At 36.0% G+C, this 15395-nt stretch overlaps 3 protein-coding genes across 4 annotated transcripts; 2 read left to right on the forward strand and 1 right to left on the reverse strand.

Annotated features, from left to right (window-relative positions):
* Positions 1–262: 262 nt before the first annotated feature.
* On the reverse strand, positions 263–3186 carry arl6ip5a (ADP-ribosylation factor-like 6 interacting protein 5a). Of its 2 annotated transcripts, none has more exons than XM_082135984.1 (3): positions 3004–3186; positions 1602–1819; positions 263–1376 (listed from the first exon to the last, which is right to left on the reverse strand). In XM_082135984.1, exons 1-3 carry the CDS (start codon positions 3075–3077, stop codon positions 1189–1191), a joined length of 480 nt encoding a protein of 159 aa, XP_081992110.1. In that variant the 5' UTR covers positions 3078–3186; the 3' UTR covers positions 263–1188. The 2 variants fall into 2 exon arrangements, with proteins under 2 accessions (XP_081992110.1, XP_081992109.1); XM_082135983.1 differs by having other exon boundaries at positions 2936–3185.
* A 955-nt stretch (positions 3187–4141) lies between these two features.
* Positions 4142–9989, forward strand: trnt1 (tRNA nucleotidyl transferase, CCA-adding, 1). Its single transcript, XM_082135982.1, has 8 exons — positions 4142–4324; positions 4403–4549; positions 4903–5096; positions 5279–5417; positions 5550–5676; positions 5802–5995; positions 7543–7796; positions 9048–9989. The coding sequence occupies exons 2-8, from the start codon at positions 4411–4413 to the stop codon at positions 9294–9296; spliced, it is 1296 nt and encodes a 431-aa protein (XP_081992108.1). The 5' UTR covers positions 4142–4324; positions 4403–4410; the 3' UTR covers positions 9297–9989.
* Positions 9990–11150: 1161 nt separating this feature from the next.
* On the forward strand, positions 11151–14481 carry avpr2b.1 (arginine vasopressin receptor 2b, tandem duplicate, 1). The gene is made up of 2 exons (XM_082190277.1): positions 11151–12449; positions 13423–14481. The coding sequence occupies exons 1-2, from the start codon at positions 11561–11563 to the stop codon at positions 13626–13628; spliced, it is 1095 nt and encodes a 364-aa protein (XP_082046403.1). The 5' UTR covers positions 11151–11560; the 3' UTR covers positions 13629–14481.
* Positions 14482–15395: the final 914 nt, after the last annotated feature.

The raw sequence follows: 15395 nt of genomic DNA on the forward strand, positions 1-15395 counted from the left end.
ATACCTTTTGCTAGAAAGGCCATTTCAGGATGACACAAGTTTAGGAAGCAAGTTATTAGGAGAAGTTCTTTTTTTTCCTTTTTTTTTTTATTGTCCTTATCCCTGAAGTATGTTTTATTAGATTGTGCTGGGTTTAATACTATGAGAAACCTTTTTTTATTCAGTTAACACTTTGGAAGGCATTTTATTTTTTATTTTTTTAAATGAAAATAGCCAGAAGCTAGAATGGCATTAAAAGAAACAAACAAACCACAGCAATTAATCTGATTTCAATGTAAATCAAACTTTATTTAAAATAAAACACATGATGGTACCAAAATGTGACTTTATTAACCCTTTTTGCATAGATTTTGGAGGATAGCATCACACTAAATTCAACTATGACTTATTTTACCTTATAGGTGACAACAAAACAATGAGCCATGAAGGGCTGTGCATTACAGTAATATTCCAAGTGTAAGGGACGTTCTTAGCTATGACAAAAACACACACACACAACAAAAAAAGCTAAAAAAAGTGTCTAAAAGCCCATTTCCTATGGTAAAATCATTGTAATGCAGAACTCAAATTGCTTATTGCTTTTACAACACATCTGCAACAGTAATATATTAAAAGACATCAATGTTCAATTAAGTTCACATCAACAACAAATTATTAATTATAGCTCATGATAACACATTACAGTCGCCATTAATTTTAGTCCAGACCATGCAATCTTTTATTCATATAATTCCAGTTATCATCATCACACTGCAGGAAAATTGGAGATATTAGATCTTGTAAACCTGATGACATCTTGTTTTGTAATACTTCGAATTTTCTTAATGTAAGAATGAATGTATTTTGAAAGAAACAAATACTAACACTTTCAATAAACACTTATGACACATTACCCAACAGGTTACAGAAAGAAATAAAGAAAAAAAAAGAACAAAGAACCTTTGAAAAACAAGTTGAATTGCACCCCCTTACATCTGACATGAGACGTAAACAAAAACATCATAAACACTCTTTTTTTCAATACAATTTGTTCATCCCTTAATTCCCTTTACAGAAAAACACTGAGAGAGAAAAAAAAAACTTGTTATTTTTGCCAATTATGCATGATGGAAGAAACAGAGTGGATTTCACAAATTGTACCAGCTGAAAGCAGTTCCTTCATGCATTGGTGAGAAACACAGAGAGGCACTATCGACTGAAATCATCCTTCAGTTTGCTCTCCAGAACGTCTTGAATTTTACTGAGGTTCTCTTCTTGTTGACCCAGTGCTTCAAGTATGATTCCCATGGGTGATTTCTTGAGTCCAGCGCTCTCCATCTTATTCTCCAGTTTGTTTTTCATGTTGCGTAGGCGAAGCGATGCATGTGCAAAAATCACTGAAACGAAAAATGACAGAGCACTTTAAACCTCCAGATGCCAGGTAGCATGTCAAAAACTTTTAAATGCCATAGTTTTTAATAAACTGCTATGTTATGATTTTTTCTTTTCAAGACTTAGGAATGCCTAATGCATTCCATCTAATTTCTTAGAATTTTTTTTTTCTCCTTTCATTTTCGCTTACAATAGATCTATGGTGATGATACATTTATTAAGAAACTTACACAGAAGTGGGAGTTTGATTCCAAGCAGGAATACCATAACTCCACCAAAGAGCGACATAAGGAAGTAGCTCACGACCATCACCAGGAAAACAAACAAGGTAGGGTTCTCCTTCTTGAAATTTTTAATGATTGCCTTGTTCTCCCCTGCCCACACAGAGCCAATGAAGACAGAAGAGACCACTACTGCACCCGTGACCATGCTCACGGGGTTCATCAACCTGTGGACAGAGGATTGAACGGTGACAGGACGTTATTGAGGCCAAAATTGTGGTGTTCAGTTGTGTTATTTTCAGTTCAGTTACTTTTTCAACTAATGCTTCAATGTCTTCTTAAAAATAAGCATTGTAGGCCTACACATTTAATATTCCCTTAATTCTCACAAAAAGCTCAATTGCATTCGTCCTGCCTTCTAGCTTTGTGAGAATACAAGCATGCGTCAATGGTGACACCTAATGGCTATAAAGTGGAAACACAAAATATTGCTGACAAAAGGAGGCATTTCCATGTTGGTCTGAAAATAAATAAAACAACGAATAAACTTGTCAGTTAAATAATAACCTGAACTTTAAAATATGAAAATAAACATCCACTTTATGACTGTGAAACGAGCATCTAGGGCTTCATTGTTAAATACTGTCATTTGCTCATGGTCAGTGTCATGTGATTACACCTTAAATATTGTTCAGTCTTAGCAACTAGCTATAATATTAGAGCCAAGCCATAATCTCCCAGACATTACACTGGCATTCATCTTACAAACACAGCTGCCCACATATCACTAACAATCCACGAACTATATTTAGGAAGAAATGACTTCATGTTCTAATTTGGACAGGAAAATATATATTTTTTAAAGTTTAACGTAGCTTGTTTTTTTCAGCACAACATGAAATTTCCTTTCAAAAAGTACAGCAGTGTACCAAGGTATAACGGTGGTTTCAAATGATAATATCAAGGGACTGAAAGATTGCAAATTTCATGTAGCATATGTTATCTCCAAGATGGTAACGTTAACGTTACATATCCAAACAAAAATCGGTATTATTATCATAGCAGCCTACCATTTTTTAAAACGCATTTAAAGTCAAATTTATCAGAACATGAGTTACATGCATGTATGCTCATTTAAAGCTGAATTTACAGTTTTAACAGTGGGTATTATTACTTCTCGCGATACTTTCTGTAATGCGATATTTGTGTTGATATGTTCAAGACACGTTAGAATTAAATGCTTGAAATAGTTAATGATAGTTTAATAGTTAGAAATCTGTTTACAGTTAAATACCATATTGTGAATGCATAATCAAATTAACCAATAAGACTACCGAACTTACCCTACAAGCATGAATACAATGATTGCCACCACCAGATAGTTTGTTTGATAATAGAGGAGGTTGCTGACCACTCTGTTGTTCCATTTTGCCAAATCTCGCGCGTCTGGTTTGGCGAAGCGCTCCGAGCCTGGATAGAAATCATCCCAGCCTCTCAAAGGGGCGATCTCCACTTTAGCCATTAAAACCGAATAACCGGATACACTGGCAGCTGCTCTCAGCTTATGCACTTCCTCACTCTCGCGATGCTCTTTGGCTTTAAATGGGCGGTTACTTAAAATGTAAACAAAGACTGAACAAACAAATGTTTGAATTCAAGTTTGAATTTAGGACTTAATGCAATCATCAGGCATTGATTTTTATTGTCATGCTCATCGCATACAGTTTACGGTTATTTATTTCCTGATTTAATTAACTAGTAACCTGTTCAATTCGCGAACGAACGATTCTCTTGAGTCGGATCTTTTAAATTAAGAATTTGAACTAAGTCTGAATGATTCAGCTGAACCAGGAATCTTTTGTTTAGTTATAAACCGAGAAACCACGAGTGAGCGAGCACAAGATAAGAATTGGTGGTGTAACGTTATTGATTTAAAGTCTCTGTTCATCATTCAACAAAAAAGCCGCTAATACTGTTCTATTGATGAAAAGAAAATGGTTTCACAAGGGTTAACCTACCTCCTGAGAATCAGAATCAGAATCAGAATCAGAAAGAGCTTTATTGCCAAGTGTGCTTGCACCCACAAGGAATTTGTCTTGGTACTGAAGCTTCCAGTGCACATATACAAATACAACTACAACAAGAAACATGGTAATACAAATTCTAAGAATAAAATATATATATATAAAAAAAAAAAATTGTATAAAAGTAATCTCCTTATGGTGACAGTTTTTTTTAATTTTTTTTATTGCTTTAGATGTTTCTGTTAACTACTTTATTTTATAGTAGACCATCCCCTGATCTTGTTTGCAAATATATTTTAGTGCCATTGCTTCAATTCAAATGTCTTAACTTGTTCTCTTAAGTGATCTTTGATGTATCCCCTGTTAACTTTATGCTCAATTCAAAGGTAAGGTAAAAAAAACCTTTTTTTGTGGTGAACCTGGGACTTGACTGATAAACATGAATAAACATAATTTTATGAAAACATTCAAAGGCGTTTTCTGCCAAGAGATGTAAAAAGTTTTTATAATACTAAAGGCAGCATGTTGGGTGGGAGCATGAAAAAAAAAAGCAAATAAACCATTTTCATTGGTTGGTAGTGTCATGACGTATATATACCGGAAATGTTATGTAGCATGGCCACGCCCCCTCAAGAATATCTGCCATGGCTGCCTGCGGTGGAAGTAAAACTACCGATATGCTAAAATAGCATCTTTCGTTTTCCTCAGGTGAATAAATATGAAGTTTATTATGTTACGTTTGATAGATTTATTGCTCCTTTTAGTAACTGACTTTGTGGTCTTTAGGTTCACCGATGTGGGCTAAATTATTTCTTAGCCCCAGGTTTATCAACCGAGTTCATCTCACGTGGAGTCACAGATCATTGATCACAATGCAACTGAAAACTAAAGAGTTCGAGTCTCTATTTACCGACGGGCTGGTTGGCCTTGCTGGTAAGCTCACTTTATCTTACGCCATCATCACCCTTTCTTTCTTTTCTTTTTTTTTATAACTGCAGTGGTGGTACAGTGATGATATCCCCATTTTACAATTCTCACTTTGATATACAGTACTACTAGCGAGAAGTTTGGACACTCCTACTCATTCTCTGGTAATAGTATTTTCACATTTTAGAATGGTAAAATCACCAAAACAAAACTATTTTGCATGTTATAAGGTACATTCAGTCAGGGGTCACATGTCAAAACTTTTGAATGTTTACCATTTTCATGTTCAATGCTGTTTACTTTTGTACTACCAAGGAACATGTCAAAAAAGCATTGTATGTATGTATTACGATATATAGAAATATTTGAAAAGAACCAGTTTGAGCTGAGGATTGCAGGAGGGGCGGTGCGGGACCTTCTGTCTGGAAACCGGCCCGAAGATGTAGATTTTGCCACCACAGCCACTCCAGAGGAAATGAAGAGCATGTTCCAGACAGCAGGAGTCAGGATGATAAACAATAAAGGAGAGAAACATGGGACCATTACTGCCAGGGTAAGGTGAAGAATTTTATATAAATATATTCCTCAAACATTTTACGTTTTGCTAAAACTCTTACACAGTTATTATACTTTTGCAGTGGGTTTAGGTGATCTATTCTGGTTTGTGAGAATTTTCCACATAATGTCAAAATTATGACTACAAACTGAAACATGCCACTTTATAACATTATATAGCTTCATAACGAGAACTTTGAAGTGACCACTTTGCGAGTGGATGTGCAGACGGACGGGCGGCACGCAGAGGTGGAGTTTACCACTGACTGGCAGAAGGATGCAGAGCGCAGAGATCTCACCATCAACTCCATGTTTCTTGGTAAAACAGAAGGACTTCCTAACGAGACATTTCACCTGAATGAGCCTCGCAATTAAATGAATGGATTTCTCATTAATTTGATGTTGACTTTCACAGGATTTGGAATCATTAACATTTATTGTGTTTTTACAGGGCTGGATGGGACTCTATATGATTATTTCAAAGGATATGAGGACCTCAAGAACAGGAAAGTAAGGTTTGTCGGCAGTGCCTCTCTACGGATCCAAGAGGACTACCTTCGAATTTTGAGATATTTCAGGTAATTATGCACTAATACAGTGTTTTGACTGAAAGTAGCTAGAACACAATACATGCTTGGAATGACATGAAGGTGAATAAATTATGATAGAGTTTATCTTTAAATCTTCGGTCTTTGCTCTGTAGATTCTATGGGCGGGTGGCAGCTGAGCCTGGGCAACATGAACCTGAGACTCTGGAGGCAATAAGAGAGAATGGCAAAGGATTGGCTGTTATCTCAGGTGAGAGGATCTGGGTGGAGCTGAAGAAGATGCTGGTTGGAAACCATGCTGGTCACCTGCTGGAGCTTGTCTATGAGTCAGGCCTTGCCCAGTACACAGGTGAGAAACTGAGAAATAGAGAGATTTGTTAGGAATTGTGGCTGAACACTCTAAATGTATAAAGTGACGATTAAGGTCCTGCCGCTCATTTTTTTTTAAATCCTCTTATCTATCTATCTATCTATCTATCTATCTATCTATCTATCTATCTATCTATCTATCTATCTATCTAAGATAGTACAAAGAAAAGATTTTCAATGTTTTCACTGAACAACTTAATTTGTTTTTGTTTAACTTATTTTGTTAATATTATCAAATTTTGATTTTGATGGCAGCAGAACACTCCAATAAAAGTTGTCACGACTGTCAAATCACCTTTCCTTTTATTTACACTTTTTAATAGTTTGGAGTTGAGTATACTCATTGTTGCAGTTTTGCAAATGGATTTTTTGCCCAATCTCACCTGATACAAGACAGCTGCTCAACAGTCCATGGTCATCATTCTCCTTTCCATGATGGACCATACATTTTCAATAAGAGACAGATCTGGACTGCAGGCAGGCAGTCAAGCGCAACCCTTCTACGGTGTTGAGTGTTTAGAAACCACTCTGTTGTAGCACATGCTGAATGAGGCCTTGCATTGTCTTGCTTCCCAGGAAAGATGTCATCTTGATGCCATTAAATGTCTCTGCACAATCCCAATATATGCCTCCATGTCAGTGATACCTTCACACACATGCAAGTCACCCATGCCATTTGCACTGATGCATCCCCAGATGTTTGCTTTTGTACGTGCTGATGAAAGTCTGAATAGTTCCTTTCATCATTGGGACTGAGAACTCAATGTCCATTTTTCCCAAAAACAAGCTGAAACGTGGATTCATCTGACCGCAGCACACATTTCCACTGTGTTTTGGATCATCAGAGATTCTCTGCATAGAACTGATGTATTGATTCCTCTTTGCATAACAGAGATTCAAGTGGCATTACTTGATGCAGCGTCAGACTGTGTTAAGTGAAAACGGTTTTCTAAAGAACTCCCGAGCCCATGTGGCTATATTAAACAGAGTAGCATGACGGTTTCTCATGCAATGCCATCTGGGGGCTCAAAGGTCATGCACATTCAACAGCGGTTTCCTGCCTTGCCCTACATGTACTAAGATTTCCCTGGATTCCCTAAGTCTTTTCACAATATTATGTATGGTAGATGGTGAAAGACCTACATTTTTTGCATTCTTGCTTTGAGAAATTTTATTTTTGAATTGTTTGACAATTTTCTCATGATATTTGGCACAAAGTGATGAGCCATGACCTATCTTTGCTTGCAAAGACTAAGAAGCTCCTTTTACACACAATCACGATACCCTCACCTATTACCAATTCACTTACTTATTGTGGACTGTTTCAAAAGAGATTAACTTGTATTTTCTGTAAGCTTTCCACTTTAATTTAGCCTCTGTCCCAAGTCTAGTCTAGTGTCTAGCTGCCACCAAAATCAAAACATATTTTTTTACAAAATACAATAGATTTAATGGGTTGGACTTAATATATTCAAATTTTAAATAATAATTTGCAAATATTCTGACTTACTGTGTGTTTCCCTGCAGGTCTTCCAGCAGATGGCAATGTTGGAGAGATGAAGCAGGTCTGGCAGAGGGCTCACAACAGCTCTCCTAAACCCATGACTATCCTTGCTGCTCTGTTCCGAAGCCAGGAGGATGTGGAGAAACTGGATCTGCGACTGAAGCTGTCCAGAGAAGAGAAAAACCTGGGCCTCTTCCTGGTCAAACACAGACGAGATCTCATTAAGGGACAGGATCAACACGACAGCATGAAACCGTACACAGATTTCATAATTGATGTATGTACATTTCCTCCCTGGGCTCCCTCTCTAACAAAAATCTGTTGTTGTACATTGATTTAATTCATTTAAAGCATTTTACATTCAAAAAATGTATGTCAATCAAACAGTAGGAAGACACACTTTATTTTTATTCAAAAAAATTATATGGATTTTTTTCAAAGGCCCAGTGACTCATATTCTGCTTACTACAGTTTTACTTGCGTATTTCATTTCAGATTTTTTTATACTTTAGTTGTTTTGTTATACTATTATATTATTCATTAATATTTTTAATTAGCTTTTAATTTTTAGTAATTTAGTAATTTTTATATTATTTCTATTTAGTTTTCAGTTTGTTTTAGTGATTTAAATTTTTAATTTTAGTTAGTTGCCAAGGCAACATTTCAAATTTTTGTTTGTTTTTCATTTAATATTTTTATTTTATTTTATAGAAATGTATTTATTTTAAGGATTTTTTATAGTTTTAGTTAACAATAACAATGCTTAGCCCCCCTCATATTTATTTCCACATCATATAGTTTTTACTTATCAAAAAAAAAACATGTCTGTCTATGTCTTTATGTCTATCTATCTATCTATAATAACTATTTTAATATTATATATTTTTATACCATGGTCTGTCTGGATACTCGATTCTGATTGGCTGGAAGGTGTGTAATAAAACCATTTAAAGCACAGGAAGTTCCAAGACCGTTTAATCATCGGTCTATATTAATGCGCTGTTTTCATTGAAGCGCACACACACACATACAGAACGTCACTCGCACACAGAGAGTGGAGATCACGCTGAGCACAGAAACTTATCAACGCTGCCCCGTGACTTTTATTAATTAAATTGCTTGGCTACTGTATTGCTACATTATATTTCTCAGCTTACATCGCTATTCTTAAGAGAGAGACACTGAACAGACGCATGTACACAACTTCCTCTTTTGATAATTAATTCAAATAAATGCTGTAATTCATTCAAATAAATGTAATCTTATGCACTACTTTACCTCTGTGTCTGATTCAAAGCGGGCAGAATGCTAGATCTAACGAGCTGTAATTGATGGAAATAACAATCAATTTTACCCTTCCAGTCAAATATTGAGCTCAAACATCAATAACAGCTTTAAGCTTTGCTTCGGGCAGTTATTTGCCTCCACAAAATCATTTCATGCACAGCCAGCCATGTATTATCCCTTACATATAAATATATAATGAATATATTTATATAAATATATCTTCTTCTTTTTTTCATTGCAGTCTCGAGAGCCAGACTCGCAGAGTAAAGTACTGGAGCTTCTGAAGTATCAAGGAGAAAAGAAACTTTTAGATGAGCTGAGAAGGTGGTCCATCCCCCGCTTCCCAGTGAATGGGCATGACCTACGCAAGCTGGGCATTACCTCGGGTAAAGAGATTGGCACCATCCTTCAGGAGCTCAGGGACATGTGGAAGAAGAGCCGCTATCAGATGAGCAAAGAGGAACTTCTGGCCACCCTCAGCAGGTCCTGATGTCAGAAAAGGAAACTCACTAGTGTCAGAAGTGCTACTGTCTCTGCATGCATGTTCAATAATGCATTATGAGTCTGTGTACAGAAGGTGCACCTCCATAGTGTCAACGAAAAGTGTGTGGAGGGACCATCAGGTCTGTATGGGGCACTTATAAACGCTTTTTATTTTGTCCTGTGGCTTTGCAGATACAATGCTACCAAAAGCTGAGGAATATCTATGGCTGCTATCTTTGGAATTTGTAATGGCTATGTTTTCGGGATGCAGAAAATGTCTTGGAGTATCAAAGCGAACATTGTGAGATTTAGAATGCTAAACATCCTAAACACTTCCCTATCATTTTCCTTTTATAAATGGTGAATTAGTTTGACATAATATCATTAATTTATTAATTAATATAATTGGTTTGAACAAGGATGCGTCTAAATTGAATGACACAATACAATTTAATTTTGAATTTGTTTTTTGATGTGGGATTTGTCCCTTTCAAGAAGAGTGAAGTGGTGTAATTATTAAAGTAAAGGAAGTAATTTAGCTCTCCTGCAGAGATGACATCTTCTCATATATGAAGCCGTAGCCATGGTTTCATTGTGAGGAAAAATTATATTCCTTTTGTCAACAGTTCATAGTTATTAGATGGTTATGTAACCAACTCTCCAGGTGTTTACTTTGAAATAAAGTTGCACACATTACGTATTACAGTGTCGTGGCGTCTTGCTTTAAGTTCATGGATGGTAATCTGTAATGGTTTGATATATATATCTCAGGTGGGCGATATGACCAAAACCTTATTTCACGATATGAGTAATTTTATTTCACGATAATGATATACATCACAATATAGTTATTTTTGCTTTAAATAAGGTTTTTATGATATCAAAATGTATTGATACCATTGACATTTTATAATTCTTGTCAACATTTTCAGTATCACAAAAAACTAAGTCTAGCCTAAGTAAAAAATAATCTCAAGCTTTCTGAAGACAAGAAAACAGTGATGAAGAAAGAACAAAGAAACAAAGACACAAATGAAATAGACCTACCTGAAAAAGTTTAAGCACTAGAAATAAGAAATACTACGTAAAGTAATCAAATGTATAAAAACACTCCATAGTCATCACTGCTTTATTAAAGTTACAAAAGTGATTCAGTGAAGAGTGGTGAGAGATTTTCTTTTTTGTTGTTGTTTGATTAACATTAATAATGACAGCAGGTACATTTGGATGCTGTCACTTTAAGTCCGACTGCACGGATCCAATATACTGGTGTGCTTTCTTTCTCAGCTGTTTACATTCACTTGCAAAGACATGGTCACTTTGACACATTAAGGATGTGTATTTAACTGCTCAAGACCAATTAGTCAGCAAAAAGCACTGTTCAGTTCTCACATGCTTTATGAGCAGCGGCTTTATGTGCAGTGTCTCTTAGACAGCAAGAAAGCACTGAGAAATAGCCCTTGAAATTCAGCGCTGAGAAACAGTCTGACAGCACTTGCATGTAGGTGAATGAGTTGTCTTTCGCATCTTACTGTGCTTTAATGGTTTACAGACAAAGTATGTTTTTGGTTATTAGTTGTTTTGGATCTCAATTACTAGACTGAAAAACCCATTTTACCAGTATAAGGGTTTGAGAATCATGCATAACAAAAAGGCATGATGATATTGACTAAGAAGGCTACTATTTATACTTGTAGTTATTTGCACCTTGCATAAAGTCGTCTTTATTTATTTTGAGTTTATGCAGCAAAAAAAATTTACATAAAAAATGTAGGGTCAAATCGACCCTAAACAAATAATAGCCTACAATAGAAATAAATGGGAATTATTCAATTTCTCATGTATTTCATATGTTTTAGTCTCTGGAGGTTTTTTGTTTTTACATGAATCTGTACTGTTTTTCATAGTGACAGTTTTTGGCAAACTGCATGGAAACCAAGAGTCGAATGAATCAGAGTCGATATATTTTCAGGACTTATTTATAAAATGAACATTTTTGAGTGAGTATAAGTGAAAAGTGAGTGAAAATGAGAGAGTATCTTTATCTAAAAGATAGATAGATTTCCATTTTGTGTTCATGAGTAGTTTTGAATGAAGGTGAAGGACCCACCCGCCATCCAGCAGACCCACGTATAAAACCAAGTCTTCACTCACGCGCACACTAAAGATGCGGAGACGCGTGAATATACTGTCAGTCTTGTGTGCACAGGGTTAGTTGGACTGCAGGTTCTGAACTTGAATTATTTTTAAGACTCTACAAATATTAAGATAATGTCTCTCTTCACATTAAACTTAAGCAATTTAACTTTGGAGATGGAAGTCACCGGAAATGAACCCCGGAACGAGCGCTTGGCTCAAATCGAGATCGCGGTGCTGAGCGTCATCTTTCTCTGCGCATCAACTCTGAACTTCGGTCTGCTGCTGGCTCTGTGGAGGAAGAGACAGCAGGTGTCCAGGATGCGTGTGTTTGTGACCCATCTCTGCTTGGCAGACCTGATGGTCGCTTTCTTCCAGGTGTGCCCTCAGCTGATGTGGGACATAACTGACCGTTTCATCGGTCCTGACCTCGTATGTCGTTTGGTCAAGTATCTACAGATCGTCGGCATGTTCGCCTCCACTTACATGATAGTTGTGATGACGGTGGACCGTTATCAGGCGATCTGCAACCCCATGGTGACTTTCCAGAGGAGGCGCGCGCGCTGGAACCTGCCCGTGTGCGTCGCGTGGCTTGTGTCGTTTGTCTTCAGCGTCCCGCAACTGTTTATTTTCTCCAGGGTTCAAATCGCCCCGGGTGTCTACGACTGCTGGGCAGAGTTTATTCAGCCGTGGGGACCGAAAGCGTACGTGACGTGGACGACACTGGTGATATTTCTGGTGCCCATCGTAACTGTGACGGTGTGCCAGGTGCGCATCTGCCGCGCGCTCCAGATCAACCTGTACCTGAAGACGCTGCAGCAACAGCAGCAGCAGCCGCCGCAGGAAGGTGATGGACACCCGAACTCTCTTTCCTCCAGGGCCAGCAACGTGGTGTTTGTGTCCAAATCTCGGATTAAGACCGTGAAGATGACAGTGGTGATCGTGCTCGCCTACACCGTGTGCTGGGCTCCGTTCTTCACCGTGCAGCTGTGGTCTGTGTGGGACACCAACGCTCCGACTGAGAGTAAGAGAAATCTATCTATCTATCTACAAAATATGTATTTAAGTGTTTTAGTATGTAGTAGCCTACACTAAATGTTTTTCAATGATTTTGATTTTGAAAGAAGTATCTTATATATTCACCAAGGCTGCATTTATTTGTTCATAAATTCAGTAAAACAGTAAGCTAATATTGTCAAATATTATTTAAAAATAGCCTAACTGTTTTCTGAAGGATCATGTGACCCTGAAGACTCGAGTAACAGCTGCTGAAAATTCAGCTTTGCCATCAACGAAATAAATATTTTAAAATATATTCAAATAAAAAGTTATTTTAAATTATATAACAATGGTAGGCTATTTCACAATATTAGCCAACTGTTTTTAATAACATTTATATACTTTGTTATATTATTCAATTCATTTCACGTTTATTTAATAGCACTTTTCACAATACAGATTGTATTGTGTAATACAGATCGATTCAAAGCAATTTTACAGAAAATGCATGTTTCTACATAATTTAATTTGTTATCAGAGATTACATATTGTCCATATAAAATATAGAGTTCAAAGGTAATACAAATCATGTAGTTAGCTATCATGTACTTATTTAAGCAGAAACAATGAGCTCATTAAAGCAATTATTAGTTGTGATCGTAATGATTACAATATATAGAAACTTTGGCAGATTCGGAGTGGGCATCATCTGAAGTCCTCGCAGGGGTTGACTATATTATATAATGACATGATATTTTGATTTCTCACATTAAAATTGTTTAAATTTGTGGAGATACTTACGGAGATGTCACCCCTTGTAAATTTTTAATTGGTTTAGATGATTGAAGATGTTCCAACTTACCCAATGTTACACTCCACACTCTCCCCTACATGTAACACACAGCACTGCTAAATCATGTTTAAGGGCATTTATTGAGATTGTTATCCAATGTAATTTCTTGTATCTAAGCAATAATATTATCAATTTTATTTTTCAGCTGCAATCTTCACCATCTTCATGTTGCTAGCCAGTCTGAACAGTGTTGCCAATCCATGCATCTACCTTCTTTTCACTGTGAAGTTCCCCACACTGTTGGAAACTCTCCTGTGCAGGAAACACACAGACATGAAGGTGCCGCTGCCTGAGGAAGCTACGATGGTCAGCTCTATGTTTCTGAGCTTTAAAAACTCTGACACGCGGTGAAAAAGAAACAACACTAACAAACATGTTCATTGGACAAACATGTTTTTGGACATTATTAGTATTCTTTGAAGTACCATGTAAATTGTACATTAATGTGCTAAGTGTTCAGTACTCAGTAAATATCAAAGTACCATGATTTTATCATATGACACCATCACTGTACCATAGTAGTACAGTATTTATGTAAAGAAAAAACACTAGACTCACTGTGGAGTCTCCACGTACTGAAGCATTTCAAACATTGTTTAACTCCAATTTTACCCCTGCTTACCTTTCCCTCCTATCGTATGTCGTTTTATCATTTCTTTTAACTGTACATTCAAGCAGGAAAATAAATTGCTCACAGTGTGTGCTGTTCTAATCACAATCAAAATAATGTACAAAATATAGTGTCTTTAAATATCGAGAAAAACATCTATTAGACTATTAGTGTGGTGGGTGATGTTATGAAAATGCCTGTACAGTACATTCTCACTGTTGTCAATAAAGTGCTTTGAAAAATGAAATATTTGGCATTGAAATCAGTTATAACATGAGGTATACAAGATATGGTCATTTTTAAAAAGTTATGTATGTTTTACATTAAGCCGCAATGTAGACTAACAAAAGAAATAAGTGTGGAGAGAAACAAAGGTATGACTAACAGGTTAGAGTTTAAAAAGTGCATGAATAACTGATAGTATTTTTTCAGCTGATAAGACATATGATAAGACACATTTTGACTATGTGTGGTCTGACCCTCAAATTAAAGTATGAGTATAAAGGGCATAAAAATAATGATGTGCACAGATAAATAATTAATACTGCAATATCCAATAACAAAGAATTGTTTATTTTGATTTCATGATGACTTTAAAAAGAGCATGAACAAATAACGGTATTATTTCAGCTGGTAAGAGTATTTGACTGTGGTCTGACCCCTTTTATTAAAGTTTGAACCCCCAAAGGAGTTGTGTTGTCTAATTCACATATATGAAAAAAGTAAGAGTTTACCAACCACCAAAGTTTGCCACACAAATTGGTCATATTTGTCGATTGAGTCCATACACTACAATTAAAAAATTTGGGGTTAGTACGTTTTTTTTCAATGTTTTGTTTGATCATGAAAAGTAATATTGTGAAATATTATTTCAATTTAAAAGAACAGTTTTCTATCTGGATATATTTTAATATGTCATTTATTCCTATGACGACAAAGCTGAATTTTCAGCATCATTCAGTCTTCAGTGTCACATGAGCTTTCAGAAATCATTCTAATATGCTGATTTGGTGCTCAAGAAACATTTAATATTATATTCAATGTTGAAAACAGTTGTGCTGCTTAATATTTCTGTGTAAAACGTGATACTAGTATTCTTTGATGAAAAGAAAGTACAAAAGAACAGAACAGAAAAGAACAGCATTTTCTTTTGTAACACTATAAATGTCTTAACTGTCACTTTTGATCAATTTAATGTGTGTTTGCTGAATAAAAGTAATAGTTCCTTTCAGAAAAATAAGTCTTGCTGACTCAAACTTTAGAACTGTAGTGTATTTTCACCTAGCATGAAGAGCCCTTCTTTTTCTTCTGTTGATAACATACATTTATAATAATACAATATTGTCAGAGTGTTTGTCTTGTTGCAAGGCAGACATATATATCTATATATAAGAAATGATATGAGGAGCATGGTGCACAGCCATTTTCATTGTTGGTTTGAATCAACTTTGACTAATTGTGGAGTGCTTTTGAGAAACTATTAAGTGGTCAAATGTCAGAAGCATATA

Source organism: Leuciscus leuciscus (genome assembly GCF_965113295.1).
Source record: "Leuciscus leuciscus genome assembly, chromosome: 14".
In the NCBI taxonomy this organism is placed as follows: domain Eukaryota; kingdom Metazoa; phylum Chordata; class Actinopteri; order Cypriniformes; family Leuciscidae; genus Leuciscus; species Leuciscus leuciscus.